This window comes from Portunus trituberculatus, chromosome 41 (genome assembly GCF_017591435.1).
Source record: "Portunus trituberculatus isolate SZX2019 chromosome 41, ASM1759143v1, whole genome shotgun sequence".
NCBI classification, from domain to species: Eukaryota; Metazoa; Arthropoda; class Malacostraca; order Decapoda; family Portunidae; genus Portunus; species Portunus trituberculatus.
In genome coordinates, this window is record NC_059295.1 from 38,432,416 (window position 1) to 38,456,745 (window position 24,330).

At 38.1% G+C, this 24,330-nt stretch overlaps 2 protein-coding genes across 2 annotated transcripts in view; one reads left to right on the forward strand and one right to left on the reverse strand.

Moving 5' to 3' along the window:
- Positions 1-13,272, reverse strand: part of LOC123516462 (SIN3-HDAC complex-associated factor-like) — a 92,133-nt gene extending 78,861 nt beyond the window's left edge. The window contains exon 1 of the mRNA XM_045275774.1: positions 13,225-13,272. The gene's annotated coding sequence lies outside the window, so the exon portion shown is untranslated. The remainder of the gene's footprint in view (positions 1-13,224) is intronic.
- Positions 13,273-13,796: 524 nt separating this feature from the next.
- The window catches only part of LOC123516608 (ras-related protein Rab-21-like), a 39,989-nt gene continuing 29,455 nt past the window's right edge, over positions 13,797-24,330 (forward strand). Inside the window, exon 1 of the mRNA XM_045276159.1 lies at positions 13,797-14,070. Coding sequence (XP_045132094.1) covers positions 13,930-14,070 — 141 coding nt within the window. The 5' untranslated portion in view covers positions 13,797-13,929. The remainder of the gene's footprint in view (positions 14,071-24,330) is intronic.

Genomic DNA, 24,330 nt, shown 5'->3' on the forward strand with positions numbered 1-24,330 from the left:
GAGAGAGAGAGAGAGAGAGAGAGAGAGAAAGTACCTATAATCAGCGTATTTACGGACCACAAAACAATATGAACACTGACATGTACACTGAAATGAGGTCGATCATAACATCTTTCCTGACAAACATCGCAGGTGTCGCCACAACACACGCACCCACACACACTGACGTAAGGATATGACGTAAAGCTTCCTCTCCTGCACTGCTCCATCCACACAAACACGACCACACATCCAATGAATTTAAAAGGCATAACATATATCAATGACGCAAGGCAGTTTAATCCGAATCTTTATGTACATGTTAACAATACTACTTCAAACATAAATTTCACCATTTTATTTTTACGCCAATAAGTTAACAAAATCCTTTTCATTTATTTCTTGGTTATATATTTTCTTCATCCACTTAAATCGAAAGGAGTGTTCATGGGGAGAATTTATTTATTGGTTATATATATATATTTTTTTTTCCCTTAATTCACTTAAATCGAAAGGTGTTGACGGGGTAGACTTAATCAACTCAATATTGTAAGGTGAAGTCATCCTCTGCGTTTTCCATTTGACTATTTCTTCTTAAACAACAATACCTCTCGTTAATACCTTCCTAATAATTTTTCTCATACACACACGAGAGAGAGAGAGAGAGAGAGAGAGAGAGAGAGAGAGAGAGAGAGAGAGAGAGAGAGAGAGAGAGAGAGAGAGAGAGAATGGGAGTAAGGGTGACGCAGCAAATGTGGGGGGGGGGAATTGGGGATAGAGGAGAGGGTGAGTAGATATGGCAGGCTGAGGAAAGGGGAGAGAATGGATGGTGAAAACCCGGCGTGAGGGAAGGGGCGGGCACAGGTCCAACGCTGTCCCCTCGTTACATCACGCCATTCACATCATTACTAGCGGCAAACGAAGCCTTCAACATTCCCGGCTCCCTTCGTCCTCCTTCTCTCCCTCTACCAGTCCCGTGACGGACCTCTTATGGACAATGGCTGTGTGTGTGGGGGGGGGAACAGTTCGTCGTCCGGTACACTTTCCCACTGTTATCAGACATTTGATAACAATATATTTATCTAGTCACGTTGTTCTTAGCGTTATTCAAAGTTGTGGTTTATGAACTAGAAAACTAACACCACCCAATATTTTTACAAGTCAGCGAGGAGGGCGAGGTGGCTAATTGCATACTCCTCCACGTCCTTCCCCCGTGACTCAAAACTGAAAGCGTTGCCTCAATCTTCCCGAAAATAGAATGGAACGCTCCCTGTGCCTCACCCAGTGGCCAGGGACGAGAGGCTGTTTGGTTACATGTGCGGCAGCCAGCCCTGACGCGACTAAGGATATAAATATCTGCCTATGCAATCACCATCACCACCACCACTGCCAGGAAGCGTGCCAGCTCATGACGAAGACCTTCCTTCCTTCAACTCTCCTGGCAGTGTTGGTAGTACAGGCCCCCTCCAGCTTTCCTGCCCCAGATCATCATCCCCAGACCCCCAGCCAGCCAGCCAGCACAGGCACCCCTTCCATTGCTTTCACTATCACCCTGTGCCAACCAACATACCTGGCTGGTGCTGCTGGCATGGTGGTGGTGGTAGTTGTCCCTCCTCCTCCTCCTCACTGTGTCATGCTCACCTTTACCCATGTGGCACTGAAGATAAGTGCCGGGAGAGGGTGAGTGAGGGAGAGAAGAAAGGGGTATGCACGTGTCTATTCGTCTATATACCAGTAGCAGAAGTGTGTGTGTGTGTGTGTGTGTGTGTGTGTGTGTGTGTGTGTGTGTGTGTGTGTGTGTGTGTGTGTGTGTGTGTGTGTGTGTGTGTGTTTCTTGGTCATCATCATCTGTCACCATTACATCCTTCAATTCACCACCTTCCTTTGCTCCACCTTGCCTTGTCCTTCCATTTGTCAGCACACTTTCACCAATCCACATGACCCCCAACCCCCCCCACACAGTGGACCCGAACTCCCATTCTCTCTCCCTTCCACTACCCAAAAATCCATCCACACTTACACCATGAATTGAGAGAGAGAGAGAGAGAGAGAGAGAGAGAGAGAGAGAGAGAGAGAGAGAGAGAGAGAGAGAGAGAGAGAGAGAGAGAGAGAGAGAGAGAGAGAGAGAGAGAAAATGGGAGTAAGTAAGGGTGACGCAAAGAGAGAGAGAGAGATCCTGTGCTAATATCCTAATACCTTACTCCAATCCCACCATCACCTTTCCTTCCACCTGCAGTTATGAGGATATCAGATGGTGACGGCAATGCTCTGAGCTGCACAAGGCCGCTGCTTCTTTTTTCTCCACTGTAAGGGCTACGTGGTTTTATAATAATTTTCCTATCCAATACCAATTTGTGGTGTATTCTCCCCCTGCTCCCAATATAAAAATAAATATCAAAATGAGACTCAAATAAGTAAATAAAAGACAAATAAAATTAAAGGAGTAAATAAATTAATACTTCAATAGGAACAAAAACAATAAACTAAAACCAAGGATAAATATATACATTAAAATAATCCTAGAGTATTAATAGATACGTAAAACAAAAATAAAAGTCTTCAAACGGGTGAAGCACAAAGAAAGAGTATTGTCAGGTACTATTAAGTACACTGAAGCAACACTAATAATAAGAGTTAAAAGCTTCACATCACATCCTGCCTGCCCCTTCCTCAATGCATACCCATCCACACCTTTGCACCAAGATCCTGGAACTCAAAGCCACCCTCACCTCTTCTCTCACTAAGAACACACTAACCCACCTCCCTGGATCAACCCATCCCTCCTGCCTTTCCTCCCCAACTCACTTCCTCCTCCAGTGAACACCCATTTCCTATACTAATGAAGGTCAGAGGGCAGGGAGGGAAGTGGGTGTATAACTTCCGCTGGTGATGCTGTCATATTTTCACAATTCTACAAACTTTGGTATATGTGACTGTAAAGAAAATGTGTAATCTGCCACAATCACTTCCACTGTGTCTTGTGGTCCCTGTCAATCTCGTGTCCTGTAATCTCTAGTCTCTTAGATATCAACTTTGTAATGGGATTGTCAGCAGATAAGAATACTTGAGACTGGAGGAAATATAAAGCAAAGCTGGAAGTGAGTGCAGCAGGTTAATAAACTTATGATTATGAGTCGGGTCTACATACAATGTGATGTTCTGGTCAGTAATTTAACTTTAACACTTTTTTAGTTCACATTGTTACTCCTCAAACTCAGAAAAATTATATATAAAAAAAAAAAAAAAAAAAAAAAAAAAAAATATATATATATATATATATATATATATATATATATATATATAAATATATATAATTTTCAATGTAATAATAGTCAAATAACTATAGATTTCTTTTTTAGTTAAACACCTCTTCAATTTCCTATTATATGCCTTGACAGACAATGGTATTACAACATAAATGTATTGTCAATTACACTATTATGTGATTCCACGGCCAACAGGTACAACACAGTACGAATGGATTCTTTATAACAACGATGAAATACAGCTATACCAAACAAAGCACCCATACTTGAAAGTAGAATATACTTGGGTAACATGGAAAATAAACATACATACAAAGTGTGTGTAAAAATAAAGTAATAAAAGAGCACTCATCTCACACACACACACACACAGCCTGGAAATAATCAACATTCCACTTAACATTCCTTTAAAGTATCCATCAAATGGAGTTTTCCTTTGTGGTGTATAATTTACAAAAGAATAAATAACAATGTCAAAATAAAAAAATATAAAAAACAATCACAAGAACAAGATTATTCAGATAAGTTGAGTATTTGATCATAACATCAACAGTCTGTGACAAGCAATGATCTGCCTGCTGGCAGACTGGAAGACAACACAACACCTGCACATTTCCTTTAATCTGAACAATCTTCCTCTTCATACAGACATAGCAAACCAATAGTTAATGTACTAAACAACAATCAAGAGTATTTATGCTTAACAATCCAATGTCTAGTGTGTAAAAGATAAATTATGAAATGCAAACAAAAACATTCATATATATATATATATATATATATATATATATATATATATATATATATATATATATATATATATACATATATATATATATATATATATACATATATATATATATATATATATATATATATATATATATATATATATATATATATATATATATATATATATATATATATATATATATATATATATATATATATATATATATATATATATATATATATATATATATATATATATATATATATATATATATATATATATATATATATATATATATATATATATATATATATAAATATATATATATATATATAATATATAAATATATATATATATATATATATATATATATATATATATATATATATATATATATATATATATATATATATATATATATATATATATATATATATATATACAAAAAATAATAATATTTTTCATTTAATTAAATACTTTGATATCTGTAAAACTGCAAAAATTAAGTAATGAAATTTTTTTTTGTGTGTGTGTGTGTGTGCGTGTGTGTGTTTCACTATATGATCTGCTGTAGTCTCTGACGAGAGTGCCAGACGTTACCCTACGGAACGAGCTCAGAGCTCATTATTTCCGATCTTCGGATAGGCCTGAGACCAGGCACACACCACACACCAGGACAACAAGGTCACAACTCCTCGATTTACATCCCGTACCTACTCACTGCTAGGTGAACAGGGGCTACACGTGAAAGGAGACACACCCAAATATCTCCACCCGGCCGAGGAATCGAACCCCGGTCCTCTGGCTTGTGAAGCCAGCGCTCTAACCACTGAGCTAAAGGGCCGTGTGTGTGTGTGTGTGTGTGTGTGTGTGTGTGTGTGTGTGTGTGTGTGTGTGTGTGTGTGTGTGTGTGTGTGTGTGTGTGTGTGTGTGGAGATAGGAGTGGGAGCAAATATTCAAGCTCATGTGCTACACTTGGATCCTTTAACTGAACAAAGCTGTCACATGAGTGCAGAGATAGACTATGTCTTTGATAAACCATAATACTAGTCATAATAGACAAATCTTTAAAACCTAGTCAATTTTTGTTTAACTTTAAAGAAAACGGTAAAATCAGTAATGTGTTGAAACAAATAAAACGGACTTTGGAGAGCATCATAGTAGCACTAAAGACCTAAAACTGGAACACAAGTTCAAGATTTCTAAACTAGGAGATAAAAAGTGCCTTCAATGAAAACCGCATGAATGGTGTGAGCAATCTTCTTGTTCTGTGTATTAGCCATGGGAGATGGAATGATTTATGAAATTCTCATCCTTTCAGCTTGCACTGTGCAAATGAATAATCTGAGACAGGAAAATGAAAGCAATCAAGGTATGCATAAGAGGTGTAGTACACACATTTGTGCAAGTAGCAGAGTAAATTGTGGAATGGGTGAAGGGAACACATATGGTACAGCCATATTGAGAGAATGAAGAGTGAAGAGTTTGTGAAGTGTATGTAAATGAAGGTACTAACAAGATAAGAAAACCACTTGAAAGGTGGAAGGATAAGGTAAGGAACTAAGTATGAATAAGGCATATTAACACAAAAAGTACATGAACAAGCAAAAAGCGAATGTCAGAAGAGAGAAGGGTGGAAGCTCTTCAACCTTCACTATATGTTCCTAACCAGTGTGATTCACCTCGGTCGTCTGCTGGTCACCCAGCCAGTCTTCCCCATTACGGAGCGAGCTCAGAGCTCATAGACCGATCTTCGGGTAGGACTGAGACCACATAATACACTCCACACACCGGAAAAGTGAGGTCACAACCCCTCGAGTTACATCCCGTACCTATTTACTGCTAGGTGAACAGGGGCCACACATTAAAAGACTTGCCCATTTGCCTCACCACTTACTGGGATTCGAACCCAGGCCTCTCGATTGTGAGTCGAGCGTGATAACCACTACACTACGCGTGATAACCACTACACTACGCGGTGTGTGTGTGTAATTCAACACCATGGTCACCTGCTGGTCACCCAGCCAGCATTCCCACTTACGGAGTGAGCTCAGAGCTCATGACCAATCTTCGGGTAGGACTGAGACCACAACACACTCCACACACCAGGAAAGCGGAGCCACAACCCCTCGAGTTACATCCCGTACCTACTTACTGCTAGGTGAACTTGGGATAGACATTAAGAGGCTTGCCCATTTGCCTTGCCGCTTCCCTGGACTCAAACCCAGACTCTCTTGGTTGTGAGCTGAGCGTGCTAACCATGACACTATGCAGTGTGTGTGTGTGTGTGTGTGTGTGTGTGTGTGTGTGTGTGTGTGTGTGTGTATGCATTAACTCAAGGTCAACCACAACTGTTGGCTACTTTTGTGACAATGTTGGCCATTCTTCTATGGAGAATTCAAGAGCTCATGGTACCTAATGTAAAAGTCTCAATCTCAATTTAAATAGTTTAACATTAAAGTTAAACATTTTAAGTATGATGATGACCTCTAGAAAACAAAAGCAACTTGTTAAGAAGGGAAGTCTACATGAGAGGTATATGGATAATTTACGATATCCTAGATCTGTATAAATCATAAGACCCACTATAAAATCCAACTGTTTGTTTTATGGTGGAAAACCAACCTTAACACAAATTTGACTATTGATATCTTGTATTGGGCATTTTCTCACAAACGTAAGTAAACACACACACACACACACACACACACGTGGAACAGCTTGAGTGAAGAAGTGGTGTCAGCAACAAGTGTGCATTGTTTTAAAGAAAAATTGGAAAGTGTAGATATGGAGACGGGGCTACACGAGTGTAAAGCCCAGGCCCTGTAAAACTACAACTAGGTAAATACAACTAGGTAAATAAACACACACACACACGATAATGAGAAACTGATCCTGAGAGAGGATTAAGACATTCAAAGCACAAGATTGCATAGTAAAAAAAATTGAGGAAGGGAAGATGTCTGAGAGATGTTAAAAAATATAGTTTCCCGCAAAGATGTGTTGAGACGTGGAACAGTTTGAGTGAAGAAGTGGTGTCAGCAACGAGTGTGCATAGTTTTAAAGAAAAATTGGACATGTGTAGATGTGGAGACGGGGCCACACAAGTGTAAAGCCCAGGCCCTGTAAAACTACAACTAGGTAAACACACACACACACACACACACACACACACACACACACACACACACACACACACACACACACACACAGTTCCTACTCCTACCAGGACAAGGCAGAGGTGCAGATCTTTTCTATATGGAAGGCCATACTAGATATCACAGGACAACATACACATATTCAAACACTCCTAAAACATTAATCAGTTTTACTTGTTATATTCTGAAGTGTTGTGACATGATTCAGTCCACTACAAAACCAACACACAGTTCAGGAGGATGTTCAAGCACACCTGTATTACCACATGACAGCCAACATGGACCTCTATCAACTAGAAAAGCCTCCACTTCTGAACCTCTACCTTGTTTCAGATGGCTTTACAACTGTGGATTACAAACATACTTATATTCTGCAGTACTAAATAATATCTGTAATAAGCAACTAAAATTATGTTCCAATTGATTAAAGCATTCAGATATATGTTAAACCAGGGCACAAAAATACTTTAAGAAAAATGACAGTACAAATACCATATAATCTTTGAGCAAAAATTTTATTGTATATTGAATTACATTAATTTTGCTCAAGAATTTAACAATGGGATCAAACTGATGAAAGACTGCATCATTTTAGTGTAATTGAAGCAATAATGCAAAAACAACGGAGTCCTTGAATTAATTTTTCCCTAACAGTATACGTACCTATCCTAACTCCATCTTCTAATCACCCTCCCATCTTACTGCTCATTACATGTATCCCTGTCCTAGTTGCCTTATCTGATAGTCCAATCAGAAGTTTCGTAACCCTAACATTACAATAACTATTATACACATCTAATTATATTTTCAACTAAAAATGCCATTTCAGAACAAGCATATGAAAAAAAATATCCCTCACTTTAGAAAGTAGCTTTCAGTAAAAATGCCCCCCTCTCTCTCTCTCTCTCTCCCCCTGTCTCTATCTGTCTGTCAAACAAAGCTTTTCATCAGTTCCTTCTTCATAATAAAGTTATAGAAAAATTGTTGTTACATTTATAAGAGAAATAATCAACAAACACACACACACTGAAAAGCATATGTGTTGACAAGTGGGGCGATTACTGTCTCCCTTGACCAGCCACGTGAATAGGATGTGTGTTGTGTGAAATCACAGTCTTACCCAAAGATCGGTAATGATAAGTTGTGATCACACTGAGAAGGCAATGGCTGGTGGTTGTAGATATACTCGTGATCATGCCTTGGTGAACACACACACACACACACACACACACACACACACACACACACACACACACACACACACACACACACACACACACACACACACACGAGATTTCAACTGTAAAGAAGTGGACTGGGAAAATTATGAAAGTGGTATGGGGGAAGAAGCCTGGGGAGAAAGATTCTTGAACCTAATGATAGACAATATGATGGACCAGAGAGTAAAGGAATGCACAAGATTCAGAGGAAACGACGAGCCGGCGAGATTGGACCTAGTTTTTACAAGGGGTATACAAATGAATGACGATATAAGATATAAGTGCCCATTGGGAAAGAGTGACCATGCAATATTAGAAATAGATATAGAAGAAGGAAAGGAAGATAGAGACGATTCATACAAAGGAGACCGATTAAATTACAGAAAGGCTGATATTGAGAATCTCAAGAACTATTTTAAAACGTAGACTGGGAGGAGATGGAAAACTCAGAGACAATGCAAGACAAATATAACTTATTTTTGGAAATATACAAAACAGGAGTCAGGAATATGTCCCAAAATATAGACCAAAAGAAGAAGGAAAGAAAGATTGGTTTAATGCAAGGTGTGCTAGGGCAAAGGAGAAAAGAGATGGAGCATGGAAAAGGTGGAGGAGAAATAGGAATCCAACAAACAAGGAAAACTTCAAGGCAGCGAGAAATGAATATGTTAAGGTGAGGAAGGAAGAGGAAAAGAACTTCGAAAAAGATATTGTCGAAAAATGTAAGGAGCAACCAAAATTGTTCTATAGATTCATAAATGGAAAAATTAGGCAAAAAGAAACAATAGAAAGGTTAAAAGGAGAGAATGGGATGGCAGAACTATTAAATAAAAAATTCCAGGAGGTCTTTACTAAAGAATCCAAATTTGAGAGGCCACAGGGTAATAGAGAGACAATCTATATGAAAGAGATTAAAGTAACCAAGCTTGAAATAAAAGAGTTAATGAAGGAACTGGATGAAGAGAAGGCAATGGGACCGGATGAAGTCTCAGGCAGAATACTGAAAGAATGTAGGGAAGAACTAGCAAGTCCTATATACAACATCATAAAATGCTCAATAGAAAATGGAACAGTGCCAGTAGAATGGAAAAGAGCTGAGGTGGTTCCCATATATAAGAGCGGAAGGAAAGAAGAACCTTTAAATTACAGACCGGTATCACTAACTAGTGTAATATGCAAGATGTTTGAAAGAATAATAAAGAAACAATGGATCGAGTTCCTTGAAGACAACAAATTAATATCAAATAGCCAATTTGGTTTTAGAAAAGGACGGTCTTGTGTAACTAATTTATTGAGTTTCTATTCTAGAATAGTTGATAGAGTACTTGAAGGGATGACATATGAGGAGAGACTAAAGGCTATGGATCTACCAACCTTGGAACAAAGAAGGGAGAGAGGAGACCTGATACAAGTCTATAAATTGATCAACGGAATGGACCAAGTGGATAATGAGAAACTGATCCTGAGAGAAGAATATGACACCCGAAGCACAAGATCGCATAGTAAAAAGCTGAGAAAGGGAAGATGTCTGAGAGATATAAAAAAATATAGTTTCCCGCAGAGATGTATTGAGATGTGGAACAGTTTAGATGAAGAAGTAGTGTCTGCAACGAGTGTACACACTTTTAAAGTAAGATTGGATAAGTGTAGATATGGAGACAGGGCCACACGAGCATAAAGCCCAGGCCCTGTAAAACTACAACTAGGTAAATACAACTAGATAAATACACACAAACACACACCTCACATTTTGATACCTCTCCATCTATTACTTTCCTTTTCCACTTAACTACTATGTTCAACAGAATTCAAACTTCCTTCACACAACTGAGAAGTTTTGAAACATGAATTTGTCACTAATAGCTATGCATGAGAAGTAAAATATACTTTCAATGAGCCATTTTGTGGACAAAAGCAGAACTGGGAAAGGTAAAAAACACTAAAGCATAGTCAGGTGAAGCAAGTCTTACACTGCAGCCACAACATGAGACAGCAACATGCACAATGATAGCAAGCAACTGGAGCCAGGGTTCTAAATCTTTTTCTCATTTAGAACGGAGTTATAAGACCATCTACCAGAACGCCCCAGTAATCTGACACTAAACTGAATCTTAATTTAATGAGTGACACTAACTCAATATGAAATAGTATACTGAAAATTAAATAATTAGATCAGGTATCTAAGTACCCATGGAAAACTTCTTGTGAACCCCTGGAGATTTGCAAATCCCAGACCAAGAACCTCTGAACTAGAGTGTAGAATAAAGCACTATTAACTTACTCTTAGTGAGGAAAGGCAGTGAGCCAATCTAACAGTGTAATTTGTCATGTCAAAGCATCTAACATATACTTATTCTAAGTAAATGTCATGCTTCATAACCGAGCTAAACAACAAAAAAACTTTCAAATATTCCCATCTTGGCCAAACAATACTCAAAATATATAAAGAAAAATAAAACAATATATGGTACATACAAATTCTATAATGAGAACATATACTGTTATGGTACGCTATAATCTCCCCTAACTTTATAAGTTTTCTCTTTATTTTGTTTCTTTTTATGTTCTAACTTGTATACATTGATATGGGTAATTATTAGATTTAAGCTCATTGTTATGGGTAATTATTAGATTTAAGCTCATTGTTATATACATTGGTTCGATATTAATGTCTTCGAATGAAGGGTCACGAACCATGGAATTGGCTGACGTATCGGTCGGTGACGTGTCCCTAGGATACGTGTTAGCTGGAGCCCTGGGACAAGTCAGATTCGCTTTGGCAGTTGCCTCGTCCACACTTCCTTCTCCGTGGCTCCAGGTAATACTTAAGTATTGTTCCAGGATTATGTAGGATATGTTTTACGTGTCGAGCTCACACAATTGTAGATATTGTATATGTGCCGTGTGGTGATGGGTTTATGTGGGTTGTGGTGATGGTGAAATGTCTTAATTAAATGCATTAGCAAGCCCGGCTTAACTAGAAGTTTCTGTGTGCCTTGATCCCTAGACAAGATGCTATTGCTGGCATAACAATACATATAATAAAAATACATAGGAAGTAAGAACGTGCCTGTGTGCATACGCACGCGCACACACACACGCACGAAAATATTATCCACAAATTAAGTAAAATTTATATTTATAAAGATAATTCCTAATTGTCACTGTGGTTTAGAGATAAGCATCATAACACCATACAAAGAACCTTATACTCCCTATCCTCCTTCCTGTGTCAGGTTCTATACCAATCCATCATCTTTGAAGGCATGATTAAGAAGACAAAACATTCTTATTAATATGGATAACAATGAAGATTGACCAAATGCTATCACTAAAACAATAAAAGTATAGATAATTGAAAAAGAATTGGTACTACCAGCAGTCATTATCTGTATGCTTATCATCATATGCAATATGGTTTGGAGGATACCACCAATATGGAATCACTAGCAAGCTATACCAGCCACTAACACAAAAATATTGTGAAAATCATAATCTACCACTTCTTGGAGGAAGTGATAGTGAAGAAACAAATCACCAAGTGATATAGGCCAATCTTTACAGAACCATCTTAATATCAAAGGATCAATCACAAAATAAGTTCAATACACATCAGCTAACAATACCTCACTCACTATTGGTCCGAACAGTTAAGTCCATTTCAAACCAAGTAAAAGAGATTCACCAAATAAATGTTTAAAATATTTAAATGGTAAGCTTATTTTATGCAATTATTGTAATATTTTACATGGTTGTGTAATGGCATTGCCAATAGATATATACTACAACATATAATGCTTATCCATCCTTGTTGCATATAACTTAAGTGATTATACTTGTGACAGGCAACACACAATTTTATTTCTAATATGGTTCATCTGCCTATCTTACTGTCTAGATGAAGAAAACCTTATGAGGCAAATAACTCCCAAGTCCTGAAAAGCATAATGTCACGAAACCAGGCCAGCTCGAGCTCAACAGGACTTCGCAGTGAAAGGAGTTAACAAGTGTGTCAGTTGAGGGGATGCTGACAGTTACGGCCATGACGCCCTGTAAGTCTCGCACCGCATCATCATGCCTACGCCGTTCCGACATCCTACCACTTGATGACGTACTCCAAAGCCAGACTAACGCCCATCACTAACTCACCCTCCCTAGTTTTGCTCTCTTGCAGATTTCTTATAATTATTTAAAATACTATTAATTTCTGACCGAACACTACCTACAGTCGCGCCAAACGCTGACGCAGTTATCATGAAAGGCGAAGAGCAACAACAATTTGCAACACCTGTCCGTGGCGAGGCTGCCATAAATATCTCGTTAGGAAGGTGAAGCGAGTCCAAAAAGGTTACGCCAGGGCTATACGCCTGACCGACACCACCACAGCCTTCTACTACACTTTAAACGTAAGCAGAGAACGACAATCATAACATACACAGGGGCAGGGAGTGATAAATCTGGTCCTACCGTGGCCTGGCGTGGGAAGGGAAGGAAGCGAGGTCATTCAAAACTAGACACACACGGCATTGTCCTTTGTCACGTCCGCCAAACTACACAGGCAAGTACGCCACTCTGCTGACAGACAAATAATTCAGAGCCGTCTCCCAGAATGGCAGGGTAATGCAAAGTTGTCAGGCGGTATGTGGTTTGCTGGTGACGGGAGTTTGAAAAGATTACTGCTGGTGTGGAGGAAGGAGCGTGGCCACAAGGACACCACTAACCTGCCTCATTGCGGCCCTCCCTCGCCCTTACAACTACTGACAGTACTACACACTTAGTGCCACTGCCTTCATGTAACAATTCCCTGCATTAAATTACATGATACAAGTTGATTAACAGCACTTTAATACAAAAATGTACAATTTCTCTCACCACACTGGTCCTGTCAGCGGCGCTCCCGGATCGATGCGCAGGAGAGCTGCGCACCAACATGCCTCTCGCTACATTTTAACTACAGGTGCTGCTATTTGAATTATACAATATTCTCCATATCCCTATTAAAAGTCATATCATAACAAATTTAAGCATTGATGTAGGTAATTTATCTCATTTGTTATTCAACCATTTAAAAACAATGAAGAAATTTGTGATTTCGTCATTGCTACAGTGTTGCCAAACTTGATGTAAGCATCGTTCAAGTTATTGAGAAATGTAGAATTCGTCGTGATCTTCAGGGATTGATATTGATTCTTCTTGGAAAAAAAATCTACATACATAAATCTACAAACTACTCTAAAATCCCTTGTAGTTCTATGTAATGCATCGATGGAAAGCTACGGTAAATGTGTACTGCTTTCCCATAGCTATCATCCTTAAGACAAAATTACCTCTTTATTTATTGCCTGTGATGAATTATCTTAAAAATTCTTTGTGATGCTGTCAAGGCCTATGTATATGCACCTTTCAATGTGGGATTTTTAGTAGACTGTCATTTGACCAACGTGACGTCACGGGACTTTGTTTACAGTGATAGGAAAAAGGAGGAGGAGAGCTTCTTTATACAATATTTATTCTCCGACTCACCTCTGAATCTAAGTTGCTCATTTACCGTGATCATAAATAGTTAATACACCATGTCGGTGGCGACAGCTGGTGGGTCACGCAGCTACAACTTCAAGATCGTCCTATTGGGGGAGGGCTGTGTGGGCAAAACCAGCCTTGTCCTCAGATACGTCGAGGACAAGTTCAATGATCGTCACATAACAACATTACAGGTGCTGATCAAATCCCACTGTAACATGTTACGTATGTCTGCTTTAAATCCTTTTAGAGAATGAATTTGCAGGTGCCAGCACAGCCGCCATACCATCACGTGACAGGTGTCTGGATATGTACAGCAGACAGATGCCTTGCTAGGTAGACCCGATGCCTCTACGTGTAATAAACCTGAGTTAACTAATGTTCTATTTCAGTTATGTTTTTTTTATATTAATGGTCTAGGGTGGCCAAGAGTGTAAGAAACACTGTGCAACCAAATACCGAATGTTAATTAAGAAAAAAATAAAAAGGTAATATATCCTGCATTTCTGAACAGTTTCAATGGGTACACATTCCAGTCCACTCACAGTTTGTTACAATCATCCAGTAATCTACATCTAAAGTTGACTGGCGTACCCATTTTCTTAGCTACCTTTTTCCTACTCTTCATTGTATTTTTCTGGTCTGGGAGCTAAGGGTGGCTAACCAGGTGAGGAGTGCATAGACATAGGTTTGATTAGCTCCAAGGCTGGGTGGTCAGCTGCAGACTGGTTGTGAGGGCCCTGGAAAACAAGAGATGGTGGCATGAGGCACATAAGAAAGTTAGAAATATGTACTTGTGCATTGCTCAGCCATACAAACGAGGCATAATGTGTAATAAAGTGATGCAGGTTATCAACTTGCATGCTCAACCAAAAAGTCATAAGTATACAGGAAGAGCAGCAAAGCATTGATGTAGCGGCAGAATGGGAGCACAAGCTGACAAGAGAAGGCAAACAGGAGACAAAACTTAACAATAGGCCAGTAATCAGATTGATTATTATATAGATTGTGATCTTGTAAAAGATAGACATTAATTTTTTAAGAAAAATTCAATAAGTTTTTGCATTTAAAAAAAAACTAGTGGCACAAATTTCACAAACAAATGACATTCTTACAGTATTACTCAAATAAAGAAAAATAAGAAATAAGAAAAACAAGGCCCAATACACAATATAGGTTTGGTTTTGCTCCTTTCACAGCCAGCTTTAGTTTTAGTCTTAATCCAGTCATGGTCTACTCATAGTTTGATCAGAGATACTAGTCTGCTTTCATTCTGCTCCTGCTCTAGTCACAATATCTTCATTAAGTAGAAGGGTAACAAAGACAAGGGCATTGAAATTTGTGTTTGGAAATAAAAAAAAGGTCCACTGAGGTGCTTGTCCTCAAATAAGACCAAAAGAGTTGGCCAAATGTATGGAATAAGTTATTTGAAACCTCCCTCCAAGATTGCGTCATCATAGGAAAGTAGAAGTACAGAAGTAGATAGAGAGTTTTAGAGTTTACCAGAGAAAGGGATGAATAATTGAGAGTACTGGTTACTTCTTACTTTGTGGAGGTGGACAGAATAATGGTATGACAAAGAAAATCTTGTGCAGGGAGGCCATGGGGAAGGGAAGACTTGTACTTGGCAAGATCAGAAGAGCAGTTGGCATGAAAATAGTGGGAGAAAATAACAAGAGAGGCAAAATTGCAACATTGAAAAAGAGGCTGAAAACAGTCAGTCAGAGGAGAAGATTTGATAAGGTGTAAAGCTTTTGATTCTACCCTATCTTAAGTAACAGTATGAGTGGAGTCCTCTTACATGTCGAGTATGTATACATGTGTTGAACCATTATTTGGAAGGTTTAGGTCAAAAGAAAGAGTGAAGTATGTAAGTATGCTTCTTTGCCAGACGCAATTACCTCTGTTATACGCTCAGCACACAGAGATGGTTCTTTGACATGAAAGGAGTAGTCATTCCCAGGAAAATCATCATGATAATAGTGTTCTGATGAATGAGGGAGTGGGGATACAAATGATTTTCAGTTGGCAATTTTTTTTTCTATTTCTCAGAGGCAGTGAAAAATTGAGGTCTTCTCTTCACTTCTCCAAAACACATCAAATCTAGTCTTTTGTAAAATCCACTCACTTGACTACTTATAAACAGGCCAGAAGTCAAAGGGAAAAAAACTTGGTTTATTCTTTCATGATGCATGCCTCTCAGAAACTGCTACAGCCTTCTGCCCATTGCAGTAGAGTATAATCAACTCTTGATTTATGTGTGTTTGAACATTGTGATATTGATATAATGCAACTTGATACCTAAGGAGATATGATTTAAGAATGCAATTTATTTGATATAACACTGGTTAACTCAACTCAAGATGAGTCTCAAGATGACAGAAACTATGCTCATATATTTAGAGAAACCTACTATCAATATCCAACAGCAACCAGAAGTTTCTCTGCCCTCCAAATGGCCACCCCTTAGCCCCAGCCAAGCTGCAAGCTGATTGGCTCTCACAGCCCCACACACCTACCACGTCTGCCACTAGCAGTCTTAAGAGGCTCTACCTGCCCAGTCTCCTCACTCTTTCCCTGAAGATGGTCTAGACAGGACCAAAAGATGTCTTGAGAGCAATATGGATTTTGGCGCACTCCTCCAGAATCTACAACCAGACAAACGCACCTTTGTGCGAAAAATACAAAAACTCCTTTCAAAAAAGAATATTGCTCAAGTTCCTGTAAAATTCAACAACACATGCATATATATATATATATATATATATATATATATATATATATATATATATATATATATATATATATATATATATATATATATATATATATATATATATATATATATATATATATATATATATATATATATATATATATATATATATATATATATATATATATATATATATATATATATATATATATATATATATATATATATATATATATATATATGTGTGTGTGTGTGGGGGGGGGGGAAGAAAACTATTATGAAAATTTTCAGTTTTGGTTATTTTCTTCAAATGGTAGCTGTAGCTGAGCTTAAGACACTGGTTATAATTTTGAATGGTTAATACAAAAATACAAATTCACAAAACTTTTCAATAAATTTGATTAGAATATACGAATAAATAAATGAATAAACAAGTAGGTACAGTAAGTCCTCCTTATACAGTATTTTGTTATCCAGTAAATTCACAATTATGGTGTTTAGTAATTACTACCCTTGATTCTATGTACGATAAGAAAAATTCACAGATACAGTATCTGCCCGTGTTTAGTTTACACCATACCATAGCGCCACTACACAGTGACACCACCGCAACAATCAGTCTCTCCCTGCGTTTCCCACTGAACACAAGTGAAATCCTTACGCCGTATTTTTTGTTGATATTACTATCACAACGCACAGTGACGCACCCATAATTGCCCCAAAACATTCTGCAGACACTGCTGGAGTTGAAAAGGCAAAGTAAGATAGGAGTAGCCTGACATTGGAGGTAAAATTAGATATTTTGAAGAGGAAAGAGCAGGGAGAAGATATGTCTACCATAAGTCAAAACTTGGACCTAGACCAACCGACAGTCTGGACCATGTAGAATCGTGAGGCTATTAAAAAAGGTGGGGAGAATGTAATGGATCTGCAGAGCAGAGCCTCGTTTGCCCACTCAGTGAAAGATGAATAATGGCTGAAATCCCTACTGTCCCTTAGCCTCAGAAGGGATATCATCTGATAGAATATGTGGCAAGTGAAAGGTAAATTAAAACATTTTCTGTTTATTTCTTTTGCACAGTACTTTACATTATTTTATATGACTATTTTCATGTATTTTCATGTCTGTAGGGGTGACTTTCTACGTGCTGGAACACATCCCCTATTATTACATATTATAATGGGTTTGGTATCTGGTAATTTCAATTTGTAGTAAGGTTTTCAGGAACGCATATGTACTGTATAACGAGGACTTACTGTAAACTGATAGAATAATATCAAAAGAACTTTCTCCTCACAATCACGTTCGTTTTCAACTTATAGCCCAGTTCACTGGAAAAGAATATATCACTCACCACAAAGTAAATATTAGCAAAATAAGTACACTCAACCCTCGAAACAACGGACAAATGCGTGCACGACCCTGTCCGTAGATTGCAAAAGTCCGTTCTTTGCAAAAGTACGTAAAAAACTGTATAAAATGTACGTAAAATACTGTGTAATCATTAAGAAATCATTCAAGCAGTATTACAAAGCATTAAGTACAACAAATAACCTGAAATAGATGACATGAGCATGGTCAGTAATAAATATTAATAAACAATACAGGAAACGAAGTTTACCAGACAATAATTTGCCGGGAACGGACAATCGCACGCATTTTGATATTTGTCCATAGATTAAACCAAACTCCAGAATTTGTCCGTAGTTTCCGAAATCCGTTGATGGGAGGTCCGTTGTTTCGAGGGTCGAATGTACAGGAAACCCCTGCTTAACAAACATTCACACAAGGAAATTTCACTACAACGAATGTTCCCTTTTACTACCATCTGCTCGTATGACGAACACCAAACTTGCTTTAGCGAAATTGAAAGCCCCACTGTATCATGCAAGCCGATAGGCTTTTGAATACACCAGCGCCTCTCGTGGACAAAACACGCACCACTCACTCACCTACCCTTCCCAACTCTTAGTTCTAAGCAATAACAGAGTCCAGCAGCAGCTCGTCTTCCCTTGCACCAACACGTGCTACTTGATCACTTCATAGTTCCTTGTCTTCCCTAAAAAAAGAGAGCAATGATCGCTATCTATTTGGGATGGAGAGTGGAGTCGGACTATATAAGCAATTTAATAGTATATGTGTATAAGCACTATGTTTTATGTAAAAGTTATGTTAATTTTACAGGAGCAAGTATGTGACTGACCTGTTTGGGGTGGAGAGTGGAGTTGGACTGTGCGAACAAGAGCTTTTCCAGATTCCCACGGTGTCTCACACCTGAACGCTCTTGGGGACTCCCATATCATTCCGCTCCCTGAAGTATTGTCAGTCGTCACAATATGACTGACGCGGACGTAATTAAAAGGGATTTGATTTACATTACTTCTGGTGTTACACTAATGAAAGACATTTTTCCGAACAGCTCAGTTCTCCCTCTGCCGACTGCAGTGAAAAGTTTGTGTTATGTTTCTGATTACATAACGATTGAATTTAGTATTTTTAATTCACAATTTGACTACCTTCTCCCTCTCTCTCTAGCAGACAATCACACTATTGTTCTGTCTGTATGTCTGTGATATCCCACGTGTGTCGTAGTTACATTTATAATCCTCCTAATAGTTACTAACTTAATATTAATGTCCCCAGCAGTATATATATATATAAATATATATATATATATATATATATATATATATATATATATATATATATATATATATATATATATATATATATATATATATACAGTAAGGTCTCAGTTTACGTCAGAGTTACGTTCCTGAAGCATGACGTAAGTCGATTTTGTACGTAACTCTAGTTTCCGTATATTTCAAAGCATATTATCGAGTTTTCAACCAATCATTGTTTATGGTCATTCAGGTAAGTTAAAGGTTATATTGTTATATTATTTACAACTATATAGGAATATGAAACACAAGTTTGTTTTTGTTGTTGATTAGGGCCACGAACGCGAAGGACTGCAGGTTGCCGATTGGGGTGGCCCTGAGGCCGCCAGGAGGGTGTGTAGGTCGAATGTTGTGACGCCCAGGCCAGACAGCTGGGAGCGTAGTGCAGTGCGGTGGGAGTAGAAGCGTGGGCAGCGGGGCAGGAAATGCAATAGGAAAGGGCAATAGGGATCAGCAGACAGGCGCAGATGGTGCAAGTGAGCTGCGAGTGTCGTGTGGCCTAGGCGAAGGCTCCAGAGTTGTTATTGTTGTGATGGATGTGCGAGCCCTCAAGGTCGTCAACCTCCCCGTTGTCATGGTAACGGGCTTCCCATTTTCTTTTTCACTCCTTCACACACAGCTGCTGCCTCCCTTCTCATGTCTTTTAATTATGTCCACTTTTTCTTGTAGCGTAATGGTTTTCCTTTTCTTAGCATCACTGCTGTCACTAAGGAGTTTTCTCTTTGGTGCCATTGAGCAAGATACTAAGAACTTGAGTCAGTAAACGCAGAAGTAGGATAACACTCTTGCCAGGGGTGACGGTGTGGTGGAACTGAGGCAGTGTGTTGTTATTGTATTTAAGCGTGAGGCGGGCGGTGTGACGGTTAACCACCAACAATAACAATAAATCCCGCGCTTTACGATTTAGAAATTTTCTATTTTTTAAATCTTAAATTGCGTTATAGTGGACTGACGTAACTACGAGTTTGACGTAACTCGAGACCAACGTAACCCGGGACTTTACTGTATATATATATATATATATATATATATATATATATATATATATATATATATATATATATATATATATATATATATATATATATATATATATATACAGTAAGGTCCCGAGTTACGTCAAAGTTACGTTCCTGAAACATGACGTAAGTCAATTTTGTACGTAACTCGAGTTTTTGTACTTTCAAAGCATATTATCGAGTTTTCAACCAATCATTTTTATGGTTATTCAGGTAAGTAAAGGTTATATTGTTATATTGGTATATTATTTACAACTATGTAGGAATATATTGATTAGGGCCGACGCGAAGGACTGCAGGTTGCCGAGAGGCGGCCTGAGGCCGCCAGGAGGGTGGGCAGGTCGAATGTTGTGACGCCCAGGGCGGACAGCTGGGAGCTTTGTGGAGTGCGGTAGGAGTAGAAGCGTTATATAAGTAAAGGTTATATTGTTATATTATTTACAAGTATGTAGGAATATGAAACACAAGCTTGTTTTTGTTGTTGATTAGGGCCGCGAATGCGAAGGACTGCATGTTGCCAGAGGGGTGGACGCCTGAGGCCGCCAGGAGGGTAGGCAGGTCGAATGTTGTGACGCCCAGGGTGGACAACTGGGAGCGTAGTGCAGTGCGGTGGGAGTAGAAGCGTGGGCAGCAGAGCAGGAAATGCAATACGAAAGGGCAATAGGGATCAGCAGACAGGTACAGACGGTGCAAGTGACCTGCAAGTGTCGTGTGGCCCAGACGAAGGCTCCGGAGTTGTTATTGTTGGGATAGGTGCGCGAGCCCTCAAGGTCGTCAACCTCCCAGTTGTCATGGTAACGGGCTTCCCATTTTCTTCTTCACTCCCTTATACACAGCTGCTGCCTCCTTTCTCATGTCTTTTAATTATGTCCACTTTTTCTTGTAGCGTAATGGTTTTCCTTTTCTTTGCATCACTGCTATCACTCAGGAGTTTTCTCTTTGGTGCCATTGAGCAAGATACTAAGATAGTCAGCAAACGCAGATGTAGGAACACTCTTGCCAGGGGCGACGGTGTGGTGGAACTGAGGTACGTAGAGTGTTATTGTATTCAAGTGTGAGGTGGGCGGTGTGGCGGATAACCACTAGTGACGTCTGGCAGCCAACAATAACAATAAACCCCACGCTTTACGATTTATAAATTTTCAATTTTTTAAATCTTAAATTGCCTTATAGTGGACTGACGTAAGTGCAAGTTTGACGTAACTCGAGACCGACGTAACCCGGGACCTTACTGTATATATATACATACATACATACAGGCAACCCCCCCCCTTAATGAAGGGGTTACATTCTTTAATAAACCTTCGTTAACCGAAACTTCGTTAAGCGAACCGATTATAACAAGCTTAACCCCTGACTTGAACTTCCATTGAGAGTAAGCAAAGCGAGAGTGCATCATAGTACAGTGAAAGGTTTAATGAAAGTAAAAATTATGAAGTTAAATATTTAGGCAGTTTAATTGAAGTCATTATAATGTACACTAATGTATGTATGCACGTAACTTTATAATGTTGATGATCTTAAATTTATGATGGGAGGGAGAGTGGAGCGGGAAAGACACTAACTGGCAACCTGTGGAATGTAAACAAAGGGCACATCATTGTATCACATACAAAGCTTATGTACCACATTTCCACAAGGCTTTCCATTTTATCCATTGTAGAGTCACAAGTTCAGGTGGTTCTTTTAGCTTGCAAGGAAGATACGGTCTCACCAGCCTTCTTAATAGAGTCTGCTGACTTAAAAATAGTAGAGACAGTAGATGGAGTCAAGATGGTGGCGAGCAATGCTATTAGTCTTCTTGCCCCTCTCGTGTCTGTGAATGATATCCAGCTTCACTTCGAGAGTAAGAGACTTCCTGGTCTTCTTAGCAACACTAGGCAACATTGCAGGGTGTTTTGGTGGTAAATTGAGCGAGGGAAGATGAGCTACTGCTGACGGTGTTATTTTTTTTAACAGGGGCTGTGAGTGGTGCGTGTGTTGTTCAGAAGTGAGTTGGGAAGCGGTGATGTTATGCTAACAGCTAATGACTGGTACCTGGCATAATGCTGTGATGGAGAAAGATCCCCATTGTTTTTCGTCACGGCATCATGCTGGGGAGCTCATCCAGTATAATGCCGTGACATGCACTGTAGGTTTGAAGATTAATATGGAAATAACAAAAGTTGATGGTCCTTCATTATCACAGCAAATTGTTTCTAACTACATTATTTTCTAGTTTATGTGTTATTACATTGGTCTTCTATAACTTTGATACTAAAATAAAATGGAAAAAGAAATAAATGATAATAATAAGTAATACTGTATTCACTGTAGTATAAGAAGCAGTAAGTAGACATGTCTTGGATGCATAACAGTACACCACAATTTTAATGAGTGCAAATCTATTAAAAAACAATTTTTCTTTGATACTTATTATATGGTACTGCATTGCTGTACGTACATACATACGCATGTTGATTTGGGATTAATACTTTTAGTGGAAACTGAATAACATTACAAAGTTGGTACCTATACATTTAGTTTTTGGTGTACAATAGTTTGATCACCATTTCATATGAAAATTGAATTGACAAAATCCTTAGGTACACTGTATATAAATATGATTAGGAAGAAAATTCATGTTTAGTGTTAATTTGCAAAACAAAACCATTCACATTGAAGATGGAATGCTTGATTATGTATTAGGCCAAAGTGTAGAACATTATTAAAGACTACAACTATTAGATGTAAATGCATTAATGTAGGATGAGAAGTGTTTAATGAGCACAGATATCCTGAGAGGTAACCCTTGCATACTTACAGCCATGATCTATAGAGTGAAACTGAACAAATCTGTGAAGAATTACAATGATTGCAGCTGACCAATGAAGAGATCAGTCACCATTTTCATCGTTCTGTCAACATCTTGAATTACAGGTTTGATATTTTCATGGGTCAGCTTTTACAGCCTATTGGCAGCTTGTTTGTCAGTTCCTTTGCCTTGTAGAATCATCTTCAGGATTCCATCCCATGTCTACATTGATTCATTGCTGACAATTCTATCTTTCACCATAAAACAGTGTTTCTTAACCTGGGATGCTAGCACCTTCAGAAATTGTAGAGATGTTGGCAAAGGCTGATACAATGTCAGTGTTCCTCATAAGAGATGCAAAAGTGTCAAAAGAATACTTTTGACAAGTTTTATTTGATAAAACTTTAAACTGATTTTCAGTTGTGATCAAACATGGTGGTATATAGCACAAAATTTGTATAAGCATTCCACGTTTTAGTAGGAAGTCTGCATCACTAAGCCTATGCATCACAAATACAAAGTTACATGAGGTGTTGATGTTAGAAAATATTAAGAAACACTGTCTTGAATTTTTTTTTCTTTTTTGTATTCAAGAAACACTGCCTTGAAATGTTTATTACATATATTAAATACAGTCATTTTCTATATTTTCTTTATACATGGCCAGACCAGGGCATTCTCTTTCTTATTTAGTTTTTTTTGTAATCTTGAGTTCCAATTATGTATTTTAATTTCTCTTCATGGTCTATCTCTCACAATAGTATTGCACATCCATTGTATAATGTATCAGCCTTCTCATGTCTTCATGCCATGTTTCAGCATCATAATTCAATGCACTTCTCATATATGGTACATACAGGCTACATTCATTTGCAGGACCAGCCTTCCTTTGTTAGAAATAGAAGAAAAACAATTTAAAGTGAATTTGTTTTGATGCAATGCACAGCTGCCATATACATCACCTACTGCATAAGAATCAAACATTCTAAAAAGCTTTGTGTTTGATGAACATGGTAGTATATAAGGGATGTTTGTGTGTGTATATTCTTTTATAATTTGTTTTATTCCCTCCTAAACCATAAAATCAACTAGTATTAATATTTTATTATTATTATTATTATTATTATTATTATTATTATTATTATTATTGTTATTTTTATTATTATTATTATTATTATTATTATTATTATTATTATTATAATTATGATTATCATCATCATCATCATCATCATCATCAGTA